The sequence below is a fragment of the Fistularia commersonii genome, chromosome 23, assembly GCF_037954325.1.
Source record: "Fistularia commersonii isolate RoL2024-O1a breed Wild chromosome 23, RoL_Fcom_v1.0, whole genome shotgun sequence".
Lineage (NCBI taxonomy): Eukaryota > Metazoa > Chordata > Actinopteri > Syngnathiformes > Fistulariidae > Fistularia > Fistularia commersonii.
The window spans coordinates 4,470,991-4,489,536 of NC_141306.1; the positions used below are offsets into that span (position 1 = coordinate 4,470,991).

General features: G+C 38.7%; 1 protein-coding gene across 2 annotated transcripts; it reads right to left on the reverse strand.

The window, feature by feature from the left end:
* Positions 1–844: 844 nt before the first annotated feature.
* Positions 845–17,365, reverse strand: glyr1 (glyoxylate reductase 1 homolog (Arabidopsis)). Of its 2 annotated transcripts, XM_086171039.1 has the most exons (16): positions 17,308–17,365; positions 15,752–15,788; positions 15,564–15,643; positions 15,351–15,489; positions 12,782–12,889; positions 11,094–11,177; positions 8,779–8,832; positions 8,300–8,350; positions 7,944–8,017; positions 7,602–7,701; positions 7,086–7,196; positions 6,896–6,997; positions 6,652–6,814; positions 5,815–5,994; positions 5,550–5,674; positions 845–4,085 (listed from the first exon to the last, which is right to left on the reverse strand). In XM_086171039.1, the coding sequence occupies exons 1-16, from the start codon at positions 17,343–17,345 to the stop codon at positions 4,011–4,013; spliced, it is 1,521 nt and encodes a 506-aa protein (XP_086027165.1). In that variant the 5' UTR covers positions 17,346–17,365; the 3' UTR covers positions 845–4,010. The 2 variants fall into 2 exon arrangements, with proteins under 2 accessions (XP_086027165.1, XP_086027166.1); XM_086171040.1 differs by lacking the exon at positions 11,094–11,177.
* Positions 17,366–18,546: the final 1,181 nt, after the last annotated feature.

Consider the following 18,546-nt stretch of genomic DNA (forward strand, 5'->3'; position numbering starts at 1 on the left):
TGTCAGGGCAGGGGCGGGCAACATTTCTTATTCAATCTTTCTACGCGGGTCAACTAGGTGTCAAGTTAATTGAACAAAATGAAAATCACAATTTAAATATTTACAATTTATCATTAATGATCATATAAATGTACCAACATTATTTTGTATGTAATCATCCATACAAAATGTAAAAAAAGGAAAAAATAAGGAGTTTCTGAATTCAATGTTGATTGAAAATACTTTAAAATAGTTTTGCGGGCCAGATGCGGCCCGTAGACCGTAAAATGCCCAGGTCTGTGTTGGGGTCTTGGGCTCGGGCCTAGAATAAAGCAAGTCCTTTATAATTTAGTTTCCAAGGTCCGAAACAGTATTAAGCCTTCAAATCCACTCAAGTCCACTCTAGTCAATTAAGTGGCAACTTTATGAAGCATACATTGAAAATCCATGGCAGTTTTTTTCCATAAAAAATACACTTCTTGTGACCAGTTTTTTTCTTTACAATTAATTTTATAATTGAGCTGCTGATATACATGGAGCTGTTGGGTTACAACATTATCCATAAAAACATTTGAAAGCTATTAAAAACAAAATGCCTTTTACTGAAGTCATAACATTCTTCCCATAATTTGAGGGCAAATATAAGTCATAATGTTAGCGTGGGGGAAAAATCTTCCATGCCATCCCTGACATCCCCTTATCTTATTTTTCTATTTCTAACCTTTTAACGGGATCAATTATCCCATGATATTAAACCTGAAAGCTTAGAAAAAGTTAGCAAAGACAACTGGAATGTTAAAATCTCAAAAAGAGAAGTTCCCAGCAAGAAATAGAAACATTTGAGAGAGTAACGGGCTGAGGTCAATAGTCAGGAAAGGATTTATTTAACAGCACAAAAGCCTGGATATTTCACATGTACACAAAATCATAAATATCCTCCAATCCACAGTTACACCCTCTTCCTTCAAAAGGATCCATGGTGATAATAAGCCAGATTATAGAAGTCACATATTAATAAACCATTTAGTCTTTTAACTCAACAATCTACAGTATTAGGACAAAAGATGTTTCCGTCACCCTGTAAATCAAAACCATTAATCCCAGATATTGTAGATATAAAAGAAACCTTACTAATGTGCTATTTACATCTGTGTTCTAAAAACAGTTCTTTACACTGCGATGGGAACTTAAAACTGAAAACCTTTCAAATGGGTATTTGTTTAACATGCAACATAATTTTGGTGTATGACAAACACTTAGTTCAAACTGATTAAAATAATCAAAAGAAAAAGGGTCAAACACCTTAGGCTTTTCTTCATCTGCCAGGAAGCAATTATATCAACCAGTTCTTTTTTTTTTTTGTTATTATCTTCTGATGGCTGGAGTTCTTCTTGTTTTTTTCACATCGCCCTGGATCATTGTTTGTGAATTTAACTTCTCCATCCAAGACAACAAACATGCTTGAAAAAGGGATTCCTATGTTTTCATGCTGAAATAAAAATGTTCAAGGACTGGAAGAGTTCAATCTTAAAAGGGGTAATTCGGATATTTTTAAACCTGGACAGATTTTTCCTGTTTTTGGGACAAAATGAACATCGGGGCAGCAGTGATAAGAATTTGTCTGAAACACTGAGAAACTGGACCCAGAACCGGCAAGGTTGAATGGCTGAAATATATAAAAAAAAATAAAATTAAAAAAAAAGTGTGTCCGTCACTGACAGGTTCATATGATTCCAGGAATGAAATGGACTGATGCAGAGATGGGTGTCTGACGTTAACTAAACTCAGATTAATACGGTTGACTTCTGCCAACAGATTATCTCCCATCATACTGGACACGAACCAGGCCAGGGCACAGCACGGTGTGTCAGGGATCATTTATAAATGAACACACACACACACTGCCCCTGGAGTCAGAGTATGACAGATGCCAAAGACACAAGTGAGCTCATCGGTGACAAAAACACACAGCTTTTATCTTGAAATGAGCCGATGCCATGTTTTAATTGTTTTTCACTCAATAGTTGAATGGTTCAGGTGATTTTTGGACCTGTTTAGCATTTGGACCCCAAGATACTGGAATTATTCTTCACCTATTTGTCTTAGATCCCATCACAATCACCAGAGGATGATAGTCGGGACGTGTGAGGTAAGTTAGCTGAATGAAATATGAATCCTGGATCCTTTCTAGCTGGGTTTGACAAGTCCAGGCTGTGCAGTCACAGTTCTCTTAGCTCCAATATGATGAAACCGGCAAAATCTGACATGCAGAAAGTTACTTCCTAGAGAAATCCCTGATCAAAAAGATAATAGCCAGTGTAATACAAATGGGTCATGTTTTCTAAACTTCCTCAGGTGCTTCATTGTTTCTGAGATGACAAAACGCCATGGGTTCAGGCGGGCAAGTAATGGGCTCACCCATAACTTGAACCTTGCAAGAGGACCTGGAAGATGGACACGGTGACATTAAGTCATTGCTCTCTGGTGATGACGTGCATTCATCTGCAGATGGTCATGCTAAATCTGCACAAGCTTGTGTCAGACGGATCACGCTTTACACTACCGTCACGTCATCTGTTGTCTCTCAGTCATAGCTAAGAGTGTAATATACAGTCTCAATCGATTTAATCAATTATAATTAATGTGAACTATTTACATGAGTTCTACTTGAACTTTGAAATCCCTGTCGTGATTACATCTTTATTTTCTGACTTTTTCTATTTTCTTTTTGTAATTTTCCTGAATTGGTGTTTTTCCATTTTAAGTGGGTCTACTAATGCTGTTTTATAGAGCGGTTATAAATGCAACAGTGTGTTAAATTAGCATTTAATAGTTCATACAAGTTCCCATTTAGTTTGAATCGTGTCATGGCAGACCTTGTAATATTGGAAAATCTAATGTTGTCACAACAATTAATGTAGTATCACACTGTGGTGCATCCTGTGATTTATACCCCTTTTGACAACTGAATATTATCCAGTTGGATCTAACAGCTAAATCAGAATCATTGTCCCAGCCTTTACTAAACATTTTTAAACTAATAATTTACTGGGGCAGTGAATTGTGTGTTAGGTTTAAATTAATCCATCATTATTACAGTTGAACTGATATCAGCTAGTATGTTCCTCAAAACCTTTCTCACTATGAACAGTGGATTTGTTTGATTCTCCACTTAAACTATTGTTGCCTGTCACGTGATGCTTTCAAAGAACCCCGATGTTTAAATTAAAATTAATTTTCAGAAAGACAACTTGGATTGATATTCAAATTCATTTAAAATGCAAAAAATCTGGATTCATTTTTTTTTTCAGAATAATATATTTAAAAGAAAAACAACAAAATGGGAATGAGAACTCTTCCAAACTCAACAATTAAGTAAGTCTCTTAATGAGAAATATGAATAACTACTGCATTTTAAGGCCTCAACACAACTGTTGCTCTGTCCTTACCTTGTTTCAGAAAGTTCATCAACACCAAAATAAAAGAATTTATAGTCAAATACAGAAACATGTCATGACCAAAACTGCATCAAGAGAAGCTAGAAACAAACATAAATAAATAATCTATTCTTGAAAGACTTGAGGGATTCTATATTAAGGCAATGCAGTGGCATGTTGTGGGGTTTTCCCTCTTGGAATTCTAGATATTAAAAAAAGAAAGCAAAGACCACACTGAATTAAATTAACTCGTCATTTGCACATGAAAAAAGGGTTTATGCATCCATCCATCAGTCGGGACTAGACGAGCGGCTCTTCACAGTAACCCACATTCTAGTAGACACCCTGCATCGTTTCCAGCCGCCTCCCCAGCCAACGGCCATTAGCAGGAACAAAACCTTGTTTACAGCACTAAACATGTAATAAGTTAGTGCAACGCTCAAGGTCGCCTCTAATAAATGAAATACAATCCCATCAGTAGTGGGCAGGTAACATGGCTGCAGCAAAATTAAATAAAACTAGAAGTAAAAAAAAAAAAAAATGCAGGAGAAATAATGGGGGGTGGGGGTGAAAGACTGTGTGGTCCACCTGGCTCTAGTGGATGTAGGCCCTGTAGACTGCAGAAATGTCATTGTCTGACTGGTCCAGTGCCTTCGCTCGCTTGTACACCTTCACAGGAAATAAGAGAAACAGCTTTCAGTTTTCAGAGTGGTGAGTAAACAGGGTTACAGTGAAGAAAACCTCTATTTGCTCAGAGAACGGCCAGTTCTTTGGAACCCACAGCCACCCATGCTGACAGGCCAGACAGTCAAATGTAAGGGAAGGTCAAAAGTTCAACACCCTGACATCTTCTATTGAAGTAAAGGGGGTTCTAGCATCCAAACAAAATGACCACTAGTAGAAGTCCGAATAATGACTCAATGGTTTATTCAAATCTTTTCATCCGTGAGAGCAAATAACTCCTCAACAAATGTAAATGATTGATACCTATGTATAAGAGTTCAATTGCTCATTGAGATAAATTTCCAGAAAAGTTTTCAGCATCAATTTGAGTCCCATGACAGTCAAAGATCCCACCAATATACTGAAGCAGAATAGAGGAATGTTGAAATGAAAATTCACAATTGTTTAGGTTCACATTTTTGTTGTGTTTAAAATGACTACATCAAGACTCTTATAAAGCTCTTAGCTTAAATGTGGTCGGATATTTTAAGACATCAGTTTTTTGATAAAAGCACTCATATTCAATCTTAGGAGGGGCTTCAACAAATCACGCTGTCCCAAAAGACTGCAGTGATTATGAGACAAAGCAAATCCAGCTTTGAGGTAGTTCTTCACTCTGAGCACAACTGTAGGCTCAAAATTAAGCACTTCAACATGTATAAAAACGGCTCTTACAGTTAGTTAGAGTTGCCGTTGCTGAACAAGAAGAGTGGAGAAAAGGCGTAAATAAATTCAAGTTTTACAATACAGAAAATGCATTTACAGCCCCCCGCCCAAAACATTTAGCACTTGAGTTTCTATGTTTAACTTGCATTTGTAGTTGTATGAATTTTGATCACGTCATGGGTTTCAAATCAGCATTTATCAGCTTTACATGCATTTCCTGAGGAAAGAGACTAGACCAACGGCTAAGAACCTTCTAAATGAAACAGAAGAGACAAACAAATGATATCTACAAGTTACCAAAGACAATTTCATGCAAGTCTTTATTTTGTAGAGATGCTTAAAATAGCTTTTTCATCTATCATTAGATATCTTGCTTATTGGATCAAACACTGGTACGTTACTATTCTGGCTCAATGACTATGCCCATTGAGACAAGTAATCTTGGGCAAAGGGGTATTTTCCTGGACTTAAGTCATGACAAACTTGGGCTTTTTATCAATTTAATTTGCAACATCATTATGTTCTCCTTCTGTTTGACAGGAAGTACTACATCCTGTTTACCGGGAAATGAGTATCCGTTTGAATCAGAGCATGTGCATCTTCAATTTGCGGTTCTTGTTGTAAGAAATTAAACAAAAACATGATATAGTTTTGGGGACTTTTTTCATCTTTGGTTGCATTAAAGACTGAGAACAGAAAGAAGAAGAGGTAATGCCTCATTCTGAAATTAACAAAGAGTGGTACCTCATTGGCAGCTGCCGCCATTGGGGTGGGATGGTTGGCCATGTCTCCCATGGAGATGGCTAGCCTCAGGTCCTTCTGAATGTGTTTCAAATAGTAGTCTGGCTTAAAGTTACCCTGCAAAATATCTGGACCAGGAGAAAGGGGGAAAAAAAACATCAATAACGATTTCACAAAAAAAAAAAAAAAAAAAGAGAAAATCTTCAGAGAATTGATGACAATCCTGTAATTTTTCAGGTATGCTAAATTATCAGATAAATCATCTGACTTTGGCATTTCTGGTCCACGAAGGTGCTGGCCATCTGGCCCTGGCACAGAATGTCCAGGAAGGTTTGCTGGGACTGGCCTGTCGCCTGGGCCAGGGTGAGCCCCTCTGCGATTGTGGCCATGAAGCTTCCCTGCACCATGTTCAGGATCAACATCATCCTGGCAGCATTGCCCGCCTCACCTGGAATCACATTCAGACGTGCAATTTGAAATGAAACTCGACAGAACAACATTCAAGCCCACGGTGTCTTTGTGATACATGGCGGTAAATGACGGGGCAAGAAACAAGCAGTCAAGATCCTGCAAGCCAACTGGACATATCATGAAAATAAAAAACAAAAAAAGAGTGATGCTAGGTTGCTCAGGTTAGTATTGGAAGTAGCTCCAGAAAAAGGGTAGAGTGTATTAGAACAAAGTCATAGTTTTAAGGGATTTTATAAATTCCGTTTTACTTTTTGTCAATTAGAAAAAGCCACCAGATTTGTTTTGTCAATTGGCTGCTGATGCTATTATGGTTGCTTTAGGGGCAGAATCATGTTGTGCTGTCTGCACTCCCAAACTTGCCATATGGCATTACTTGACATGCTCCAATGGACAAGTGTTGTTTTTACAGAGAACTGGGATAAACTGACCAGTAGAGAGCTGCCACTGAAAACATGGTAAGGAACATACTGGCTCTAAAGCAGCGCTGAAGAGCAAAATTAGTGGACTTTCATCAGATAGACAGACTTGATTCCACAAGAATAATCATGTTGCTCTGAAACAGCTGGATAAATATGCTATCAAATCTCAAGCTACGGTGATTCTATGTGCAAGAAACCTGCATAGAATAGCATACCAAGGAAGAAGGAAGTTTTGCCCATGGCCTGAAAACAGCTGCTGCAGTCCTCATAGACTGTTCGGTCACCAGCTGCAAGGATGACAAGCATCCCATCATTAGAGAGCTGTTGGCTTCCAGCCACTGGAGCTTCCAGGAAACGGCCACCTCGTGACGTGATCACCTGGTGGTCAAACATGACAATTCAATACAGAAACATAACGGCTCTTTACATTGTTTGAAGTACTGTAAATAAAGCACATACTTGTGAGAGTTCAGTGATGGTCTCTGGGTCAACAGTGCTCATTTCTACATAGCACTTGCCTGGTCTGATGCCCTGCAGGACCCCGCTGGGTCCTAAAACCAACTGCAGATGAGAGAATGCAGCAGCAGCTTTTTAACATTCACAGCATCTCCACATCATGACGTTATTTATTGTTAGGGATAGTACTCACATCCCTGGCTGCCTTTGGGTCAGACACACAAGAGAAAGTGATGTCACACATAGAAGCCACCTCTGCTGGGGTGCGGCCCAACCTGGCGCCCTCCTGAATGAACAGATCACACTGGAACACACAAAGATCATGTTATAACAGAACAATATGGGGCTGCATGCCTGATTGTGATGTGTTTGTGTTCCTAACAGCCACCAATGTTTCTTTTATGAGCTCCAAGTGACCAAGATTACATAAAAATATACAACATCAATGTGTTTTGCAAGAGATAATGGCTCAGTTACTAAAAATAACTGTCAGATGCTGATTTCCATCAACATTTAAGGGAGTGGTTCCATCAAGAAAAAACTGTTCTACATGTGCAGCAAATAAAAGTTAAGCAATCTTTAGCATCAGTTTTACTGTCTCTTTTGATGGATATCAATATCAATCAGGTGTCATTAGTTCATTATCTGTTTGGGTTTAACTAGAATGTTTAACTTAATGTTTGAATGAAAGTATGTTGTAATATGTTACCTTTTCTGCTGTGCGGTTCCACACTGTGACAACATGACCCATTTTCAACAGATTGGAAACAATACCACTTCCCATCAGCCCCAGACCAAGGAACCCTATCCTACAGGGCAGTAAAAAAAAAAAAGCTTAAAAGCTTAAATACTTAAATAGCTTAAATAAAGCTTAAAAACATTGGCATGAAGTTAAAAACTTCCATTTGCACTTCTAATTGGATAATTTTATTGGGGGGGGGCGTCAATAAATGACAACAAAATAAATTGCTGGAATCACTTATCAACCACTTGAGTAGTTTTCCTGCAAACTGCTTTCATACATTGAGAATGCAGTGAAAACTAACCATACCTTTTATCTGTGGGTGTGATGCTGCCATTGATGGCTGTGCTGTCTGCTGCCTGAATAGATGTTGAGCCCGTGTCCTATAAAGTGAAATGCAAAAACAAAAACATTAGCGAAGCTGGTAAAAAATAAAAAAAAAGGACACTGCTGAAATATTATTAAATCATTGTTGCTGAAAAAATGTATCAATGGCTTTGTGTTTGAGAAATTTAATTTCTAAAAAGATATCCATTTACACACACACACACACACACATAGACACACACACCCACAAGATTCAAAAGCCCTTTGATTCGATATATCATAATGAACCAACTTTTTTTTAACTTGTGAGTTGCAGCCACACTGACTTGTGACTTTACCTCCTCTATGATCTTCAGGCGCTTGCTAATGGGTTCCATTGACGAAGCCGGCTGTAAATAAAGAGTACAACAATGTGTCAAGAGGTAATGATGCCACTTCATTCAGTCATACTTTAAACAAAGTACATGGACTCAGATCCCAAGGTACAATTTAGTGTGGATCAAAACATGTGCGTTGCCACTCTATCCTCACTGGGTGTAATTACCCATATTTTTAGTACCTATAGTTCGGCTCCCCAAGAGTTTTGTTTGAATGATTAATAATGATTTACTATGTAAATTGCTCTCATTATTTTTGTTTATCATGAGGTAACTTATATCACCACAGCTGTCAATTTCTATTAAAAACGAATTCCTAAAGGTTTTGAAAAGAAATACCTTAGTCTTGTCTGAAACAGGCGGAAGTCTTACTCTTTGTAGTGTGCTATGAGGATATTAATTTCTATTATAAGACGGACAGACAAGCTCTGTCTTCCTACCTTCTCAGACTGGCTCAGTAAGAAGTGATGGAAATGAGGGTCGTCCTTCACAGGCTGCAAAAGAATAAGACATCGGTCGGAAAACTGCTATCTTTGGATACATTCAGAAAACACAGTCCACTGTACGTATATGAGGGGAAGCACTGAGGTCCTCCAGCCGACAAGTGTTTAAGCTTTACCTCACAAAACACACCACGCTGTGACAGTCATGTTATTTCCTTCTTAACTGTACCACTTGTTGAGGTCTCTAAATCCAAGAGTATTTGCAATGCAAGCAATGAGACAAGTCATCTTTCTCTCAGCATGGTTTTAAATTTAACAACACAATGATGTCATAACACAAATCATATGATACATCCTTCTTCCCCTGTGTTACATCATAGCCACCATGTGACATCACGGTGAACATAACGTTTTTGGCTTCGCCTGGCTCCACACAAACATTAGCTTAGCATTTTAGACTAAATGAATAATGGAAGTCTCAGTACCTATTTCTGTTACTACATTAATGACCTATTCATTACTGAATTGGATCCCAATGACCCTTGTATGAAGTGAATGACAATAACATGCAAAGCCAGTGGACATCCTGTGGGCCCAAATGGTTCGCAGAGAGAAACCCCATTAGATGTCAAATGACTAAGCAGTAAAGTCTAAAAAGATATTAAGTATTTTGCCATCATGTTTTAACTACAAATCCCAGGACATCATAAATTGGCCGGTAAGCTCACGATTACAAACAGATCTTGTGGTAAGAAAATAAAGATCATATTTGTATGAACCCGTTCTTGAGCCAAGCATCTATAAAACAATGAATTTGTACAACATGCACAAGGGACAGAGAAAGAAGAATTTTGCGCCATGGGTGAGGATGAAATAGGCTGCTTTGACTCCAGTGACTGTGCATTTTCTTTCATGTCAATTCAATCACAGGAAAGCCCATCATTATCTACTCGTTTCCCAGAAAGTAGAAATGGCAAGGATCTAATCTTCCTGAAAAAGACATCATATCACATTTCGGCCAACAAATAGAAAATGAAATTAAATCGATTTCTTGGGATCAATGGCATTATTATTCCTCTAGAAAGTATAATACTTTTCATGAAAGTAGGCTGTTTGCCATTATGGGTGTAGACCACAGGGTTGGCAGTGGACAGAAACACGCTTAATCCTCGAGGCGTACTGCAGAGCCCAGACTGTTTCACTGTGAAGTAAATCGATATGACAATGTCAAATGAGCTATTTTTCCCCAATCTCTGAATAAACAGTAAATGCATTCAGCCAGCTCATTGAGACTGACCAAACACACACACACACACACACACACACACACACGCACACACACGCACACACACGCACACACACGCACACACACACACACTTTGGGGGGGGACATCCACAGTTTACACATGCATTCAAGGAGAGAGAAGCAGCTTTGTCATCACTGTGGTTGCAGTTATCACTGATTCTCCTACATCCCATTAAATTGTTCAATTGAAGCTAATCTGAGACTTCATCAGTCAGATTCTAAGTCACTCCTCTCCATCCATACTACAAATGCAAACATTTATCTTGGTACAAGCTCAGAGAGGCCACTGGATTTCTTGTTTCATTCTCATCTCCAGTAGGATTTTCTTTTGAATTCATTTTGTCTGGTGTGTCTTAGTGGATTTCTACTTTTTTTCTGGGTTATTGCTGCTTTAAATAAGATAACGCCTCTTTGATATTCACACAGTGAGAAAAGTATGAGTACTTGTGGTAAGAAAAGTATGAGCATAATGAAAAAGGTGCAGAATCACTGTCGTTATAGAAAATGAGTCTGCATGGCTTATGATTGGTGAAGACCATGTGAATCGTCTTCCTCAAGCAGCTCTACTCTAAACCACAAATAATATTCTCAGGAACATGCAACATCATCAACAGGACTGACTGCTGCAGCCTCATTTTGTGTGTTTAAAAAATAAAAACTATTAGGATTAGTCAGACTAACAATATGAACCCTCCTACTGATGACATTTGATGAAGATCAGCGATTAACCTCGATCTCAGGACCAGATGACTGTGCAGGCACCAGAAAATCATGAACTGAACCATAACTGCAGGCTTTTGTTTAGCCTACACATGCAGAATTTGTGAAAACCACAGCAGCACATGACAACAGACAGGTTCAGGAGTCAGAGCCAGCACCAAAGGTCAGAAGGGAAAGCAGTCGCTGGTAAATTAGATAAACTGAAGCCAAAAGGTTAAGTTCAGGTAGAAATAGCAAGGCAAGGCAGGCTTGGTGGGAGGGAGGGGGTTGGGGGGCGTTCACCTACACTGCTTTCCCATTTGAATCCTGAGACTGGTCCAGCCCCCAGCCTCTCCAGAGTGGACGGCTCGGGGTCAGAGTCAGTTAAGTCCTTAAAGGGGGAAGAGAGACACACATTCACCTTTTAAATCCAGGGGTGAATTTGAAGATGTCCCTAACTAGTGAAGTGGGACATCGCATATATGGATGAGACAAGAGTAGCGCGTGAAAGATAACATTCCAGTTACCACAACTGAACTGGAGAGGAGCTTGTTCATAAAAAGTGGACAAATAAAACCAAGCTGTGGTACTGCACGATTTCATTACTGAAATGGCAGAACTGATCCTATAAGGCAAAGATTCCTAAATGTTTCTGCACCGGACCCACAGCATTAAGGCACCAGAGCCCTCCCTCACTCAGAGGTAGATTAACGCGTGCATACAAACTCTTGGATCAAAAATTAGACAGGCTAATTTTCCAAGTAACAGTGGCGGTCCTTGAAGGCAATTTCAGAAACAGCAACAGAAATGTAAGTTAACCACAGAAACTAAACAAAATCATTGCTCTAGAATTGCAACATGTATGGTTAATTTAATTTAATAAATCATTCATAAATAAAAGAATTGATCCACAGACTTAAAAACCCTAGTATATAAGCAACTAAGTTACTATGCAGTCTTTGAAGTTAATAAAATCACCCTAATGTTAGACAGACTAGATATGGTGAACCTCTACGTAACCTGTGAGTTTGAACAGGCCAGTGTGAACTAGTTTCTTTGCTCCCTCGGTCTAAAAAGGTGTGAAAAAAACAACTTTACAGGCTGTCCCTGTGTGTTTGTGGACTTGCTGTGGCAGTTGAAATATAAATGCTGCATCAGCTGACTTAAACAACCAGGAGAAGTTGGAAAGCCCAAATTGATCTGCAGTCATATTATTGGTTCCAGTATATATAGCCTTCTGTAAAAAATAAAGAAAACGGCAACAAAAATTCAAATTTGACATGATATACCATTTAATAGAGGGTTTCCCTGAGATGATAATACAGTGATTTTTCTTTTTAATTCTAGCTGAATATGTTTTAATATAATTTTCCACAATGGTATGACATTAATGTTACGATGAAACCTTGTAAATTTGGAGAAAAGTACTTCTATGCTAATGTTCTCTTAAAGGCTTTAAAAACTAATGTCATAATAATGACTAAATTTTATATTTCTGATCATTAAAATTTTATTTGATGAACATGATCCATTCCTTTCAAAAGTCAAGAACTCAAATCAATACTGGAATAATTAAAAATGATTAGGAGCTGATATCTTTTAACAAGTATGGGAACGGTTAGCTTTTTAAATAGTAAGATTTAAAATGTGTCAAGGCCTATCTTAGTGTGCTTTTAGCATTTCAAAGGACAGTTAGGGTCACAATTCTCTGGTATCTTTATTTTGAGGGTTGGGGCCTGGAGAGTGTGTGAACTCCAGATTAAGTAGGTGCCACTGAACTCTGTATAGTCGGTTTGCACTCACAACATATTACTCTTTTCAAATGTAGTTCAGAGGAATATTTTCAAAAGAAACCTCTGACAGTCCAGGTCCTGCAAAAATGTTTACGGTCGGTAATCTGTATTCAGCTGTAGCTCTAGACTACTGTGTGCTTCACATGAAGGTCCTTTTATGAACATTTGACAGAAGAATGATTCTAACCCATGTCTCACTGACCTTTTCTGACGGATCCTTCAAGGCACTGAGATCCTCGTCATCTTCCTCCAGTATTTTCAGCGGCTTGTTCGTTTTCTTTCCTTTTGATTCTCCTTTCCCATCCGAGTTCTGAAGAAAAATAAACCATACTGTGCTGCAATTGATCCATGGAAGTCAGCAGTGTGACAGCTGGCAAATTTTGAGCACGATTACCATAAAACAGATGGGCCTCTTTAGAAAAGCAGTATTTTGTGGAAATCAGCAAAACATTCAATGTGTACTTCAAGGCTCCTGGGGCTTCATGTATTCGCATAGCATAGGCAAAAATGTAAATGTTTTGTATCCCATGTTCCACACACGCATTGGGATGAAAAAAAAAAAGAAAGAAATCAACTTTGTGTGAATTTGCACGCACTATAATGCAAATTTTTGACCTGCTGGGAGAATGTGCAAATTGCCTTGTAAACTGATATTTGATATTGCCAAACTGCAAAGTACTGAAACTCACCTTTAGACACCAAATATGTCACTTTTCTGAAGGGGGATATGAAAACAATATTTCTTCATGCATTTTCAGCACATGCGATTTACACCCAAACAACAAAACAAAACCATATGTAACCAAACATTCCCACATACGTTAAGCCTTGAAATGATTATCACAACCTAACCCCAGAGTAAACTGATAATTTTCTCCATTTGTCATTGAAGATGTTAACATACATCAATGAGTGCTAGACTCTGGGGCCCACAGACATCCATCACGCACATGAAAGGAAATGCAATCTCACCGAGAAGACAAAATAGTGTCAGACAATGACATTTATTAGGAAAAAGTCACATCATTTCTAAAATCGACAAGGTCTAGACTGCTACGTGTGTTCTATAAATGATTGTGTGAAGTCATGTGTAATTGCGCAACAATGGCAGCTTGGCACAATTTAAAGACATTGCCCACTGACTTTGATATCAGACCAACTTTTCGCTATTGCAGCTATGGTCCATTGTACTGATCAGGCTGTGTTTACAGCCTCAGTCGTACAATCACACTCCGTAAATTTTCTTCTGTTAACACCAGAAAAAAAAACACACCAAATAAAATATTTTGTCTTGCCTCCATCCCAATACAAGTGCATTGGTTTTAATTTGTGAAATTTTGTCTGTTTTTTGACATTTCTAAGGTGTCTGCCGTTATCTGGATGTAAGGTGAAAGCACATAATGAATTTATACTCATTTGCATTGTTATTAATGGGTGGAGACAAGGTAGTCCAAGGGGCTCATGCTGCTTCTCTCAATTCTATTTATTTATGTTGGGAAGTATTAAGTAAAAGTGTGCACGCAGACTCATATATTTGAAAATGTCTTGATGTAAATACTTTTCCAGTTTTGGGTGTACGCTATCTTTCAGTATGAAAGCTGTGGAAAATTTTGTACATGAGGCCAGTGGTGAGTCTGCGACCGTGCAACTTGGGTGTCATCCTGATTTTAAAAAAATGTTTTGAGTTGTTAGAAATACTTAAGACACACTTACTAAGACCTTTTTGGATGAATTATTGAAATAGCTTTTAAGATTGACACAATTAGGCTTCAACAAAGTCACCAAAATTAAGAATGGTAATCATTATGCATTATGGCAGCAGCGAAAAAAACAACTGCTACATATCTCATAGGACCTTTAATTGCAGTGCAATCAAAGACACCACATCAAACTGGAAGCAGTGGTGGTAAAAATTCTATCAGGATGAATGTGTATGATCTATGTTCTCAGTGTGCAGCTAGAAAAATAATCAAATATTTATAAAAACACTAAGAACCTCTGAGAAACTAAATCTTGTGTCACATTTGCACTGAATCAATTTCGGTCTTGTGCATCCATGTCCAACTAACGGTCAGAGTTCTCAAAGCAATGCAAAGCAAAGCAGGTTTAACACTGAGCTAACAAACTGGCCTAAACCCCAGCAGCTTCTGCATAATAAAGGATGCCATGTTCACAGTTTGGACGTTTTGTCCTAATTAAGAATAACTGAATCAAAGGAGGTCAACCCCCCCCTCAAAAAAATGCAATCCATACAATCATTGAAATGAATGTAAAGACTTTAATAATTTTATAGTCATTTTGAGTTCAAACCATCCAATCCCACTTCAAAGCAACAAAAAGGAAGCATGGCAGGTGTTATGTCATTCCATAATACATTAGTATTAGGATAAGCTGTAAATGAGATAAGATTGACTGTAAAACGTTTTGGACACACATGAAGTGTCCACGTGCTTCTCTATGTGAAAGAACAGCTCAACTTGTTTCGAGTAGATGGAAAAGGGGAATAAATCTACGTGCCAACCTCATTTTAATGAGGTTAGTATGACATCCATTATGGCACTGAGACTGAAATTGCAGAGCTGCTGTTCATCCGAGTGAAAAGTTTGTTTTGACCTTTCTTCCAGGTTGTGTCAAACTACAGCCAGATCTGGTACCATCTGCTAATGGTTTGCCAGATGGCTGTTTGCACTTTTCGGAGCTTGCTGCACTGTGTGCTTCAAAACACAAACTCAAAGTACTTGTCCAAAAGCATGACAGGACTGCTGGCTTACCTGTTCTTTGCCTTTTGCTTTCTTTAGGAAGTCTTCCACAGCATCAACTGCCTGCTGGAAACGCTTGCCTTTATTAATCTTGATCATCTCTTCTTTGTGGGCATGATACGGCTTCAGTTGTTCAACTTTTATCCAGGCACTAGAAATACAGATACATGTCTCTTGCACATGTGAAGTCAGAGGAAAAACAATACAGTGACTGTCTTTACTTACTGGTCTTCAGTCCCAAAGAATTTCACAAAATGGCATTTTTTGCCCCTTGGCTTTTTCAGGTCCTTGGGAGGGCTTACAATCTAAAATGAGAATACATGCGTAAAGGAAACAGGAACACACAATCTGACAGGTCAATACAACAATTTGTTGTTAGTTAAAACAGCCAGAGCTATGTCATGACATCTCACCTTTCCTGGCCATGGTGGGTAACGCCCAAGTTTCCCCCTGCAAGAAGACAGCCATGTTGATCATAAGTTTATGTTTATGAACTACATATATATTCACTCATTCTGGGTTCCCCTTTCTTCTATAGAGACAGCATTCTCACATATTCTGAACAACCACCTTGCTATTTCAGGAGACGGCAACCACATTTTGACTGAAGGTCCCTTCATGCATAGGTATTGACATCATGGCAACTATCCGTTGTTTTGTAAGTCAATGACTAATAAAGTGATAGTCATGAAGAACTTTGAACAACTTTGCAAAATAATTTGAAATTAATTAGGCAGTGATAAAATCGCTACTTATCTTACTGTTCCACAGGGCAATGCTATCCAGGACAACACAATTTTCCAGAACATTTTCCTTACTGTGGCTCCCTCCGTGTTTTGCATAATCGGAAAGTTGGTCAACTGATTTTCACTTTCCCCACTTTCCAGAGTGCTGAAGATCCCAGTCTCTTGAATATGTGTATTCAAGCTTTCAGCCATTTACAAAACTTCATTTTTTGGTACCCAAGAAGTTCCCAAAACACAAACAAATAATTTATAACCAGACAGATAAGTGGAACCAAATGCCTTATATTTCTTCGATTATAAAATCTTATCTTCCATGCCAGGGAAGTTAGGTGGAGCACTGTTTGGTCGAGACTAATTTTCAGCTAGGGACTGTCACTGTCAGCAGTTAAAAGGAAAAACAGGCAAATAGAAGAAGCTTAAGTTGTTGCACTGTAGAAGGCTTATGTTAATGTCAATATAAAATAGGAAATGTAGAGCCTTACTTTCCAACGTTCCATAATGAAATGACTTAAATGCATGCTTGACTTGCAAGTGCACGGAGGCATGACCGACTAATGTATGCTGTGCAAGCTAACGTGTCTTAGCTAATACACTACTACTTCCACGTTTAATGTAAGCGCGGTGTTGTTCTCAAAAGCTGATAATACACAAATGAAAACAAGACAGCGACTGCTACGGCTGAAACAAATAAGGGCGATTTGTTAGTGAGCTGTCTATGTTCAAGTATTCGGGAAATCGTACATTATTGTATTAATGTAAGGAGTAACCACACACGCAAATCGAGCAGATGCATAACGCGAGCCGTAATATTTGGGCATACGATCGAGCTACGGTGCTAGCAAGCGCTCGTCTGACGATAGCTGTTTCGCAACATTTGCAAAGACAAGAGTTTAACAAAACGACATAAAGATATTCAGCCGCAGGGAAAACTGACGAAAGCTGGGCTGCGTGGTAAAATTAATCAACCCCGTTTCGGTCTGAACCTTCACGACAGCTCGCCTTTAGCTAACGACGGATGTCGGCTGAGTCAGCTTAGCTAGCTATTTGTTTGGGTTGTACATCAACTAACCGAGTACGCCAAATGTCCCATAAACTCCCCCCGCTTATCCAAAATAACAAACCGACAAGCCAAGTGAACTACTTGACACGACGCTGCGCAGAATCATTCAACGGAACTTATCGGTAATGTAAGTGTTTCAAAATATTTAAAGGGGTTATCTCACCACACTAAGTCCCCGATTCTCAAATGTACCGTCGCCATCTTGCAACTTTAATAAAACGTCGCACTGAATGAGAGGAAAAGACACACACACCCACTGATCACGTGACGACGAGCCCTTCCGACGCCGTCACATTCACACGGATCATGACCTGCAGCCTTTCAGATGTATAATATAATATAATATAATATAATATAATATAATATAATATAATATAATATAATATAATCCGATTTTGACGGGCTTACTTCACTCTCTAGCGGTCATACCAGAAATAGCAAGAAGTTAATGTTTTGATATTTCTGCATCAATACACATGCACACACATACAGACACACACAATAACAATCATACATGTGACATTGATTTAATGGAAAAGGACCACCAAAATCATATGGAAGTTTATATAGAGTTATAGCTCAATTAGTCTTCTTCGTCTTTCGGCTTTTTCCTTCAGGGGTTGCCACAGCAAATCAACTCTCTCCATCTAACCCTATTCTCTGTATCCTCCTCTCTCACACCAACGATCTTCACATCCTCTCTCACTATTTCGTAAATTTTCTCTTTGGTCTTCCTTGAGACGTCCTGCCTGGCAGCTCCAATTCCAGCACCCGTCTATCAATATATTCACTATCCCTCCTCTGTCCATGACCCAACCATCTCAGTCTGGCTTCTCTGACCTTCTTTCCAAAACATCTAACATGAGCCGTTCACAATGAATGATGACATTCATGTAATAGATATCTGCTGAAATAATCAAGCGATTCAGGGTCTTATGAATACTAAGCAATCTGACATTGCACCAAGAAAGCTCCCTAAACTTTCCCAAAAATGGCCTTCCATATTGTGCTTGCACAAATCCAACTTTTATATTTACATAATAGAGATGCCCTGATCCTGCCAGCGAAGCCAGAGGGAGTCATAGACCTCCAAATTAATATAATTAGATTTTTAGCAATAACCGCTCCCAGGTGCAAACCATCTGTCCCTTTTGATCATCATAAGGGCACTATCCAAAAATACAATTTCAATATAACCAATCAAGAAGTGTAAAATATGCAGACAGAGTAATGAACCAGGTTGGCGTCTATTGTGTAAGGATCATGAAGTGTGAGTGGGCTAATTAAAGCACATCCTAACTGAAAAAGTAAACATTCGAGATTGCTTGTAACCTGCTGTTCGCCGTCTAATAGTCCGATGGCACCGGGGAAGGAAGAATTCTTAATCGATGTAGTCCTGCAT

Excerpts from the sequence above, each read along its gene's own strand:
- glyr1 (XM_086171039.1), bottom strand. The coding sequence starts at position 17,345 with ATGGCGACGGTACATTTGAGAATCGGGGACTTAGTGTG. Across the intron at positions 15,490-15,563 it reads TTCTTTGGGACTGAAGACCA|TGCCTGGATAAAAGTTGAAC; the intron begins GTAAGTAAAGAC and ends CTGTATTTCTAG. Across the intron at positions 6,998-7,085 it reads ACCCAAAGGCAGCCAGGGAT|TTGGTTTTAGGACCCAGCGG; the intron begins GTGAGTACTATC and ends TCTCATCTGCAG.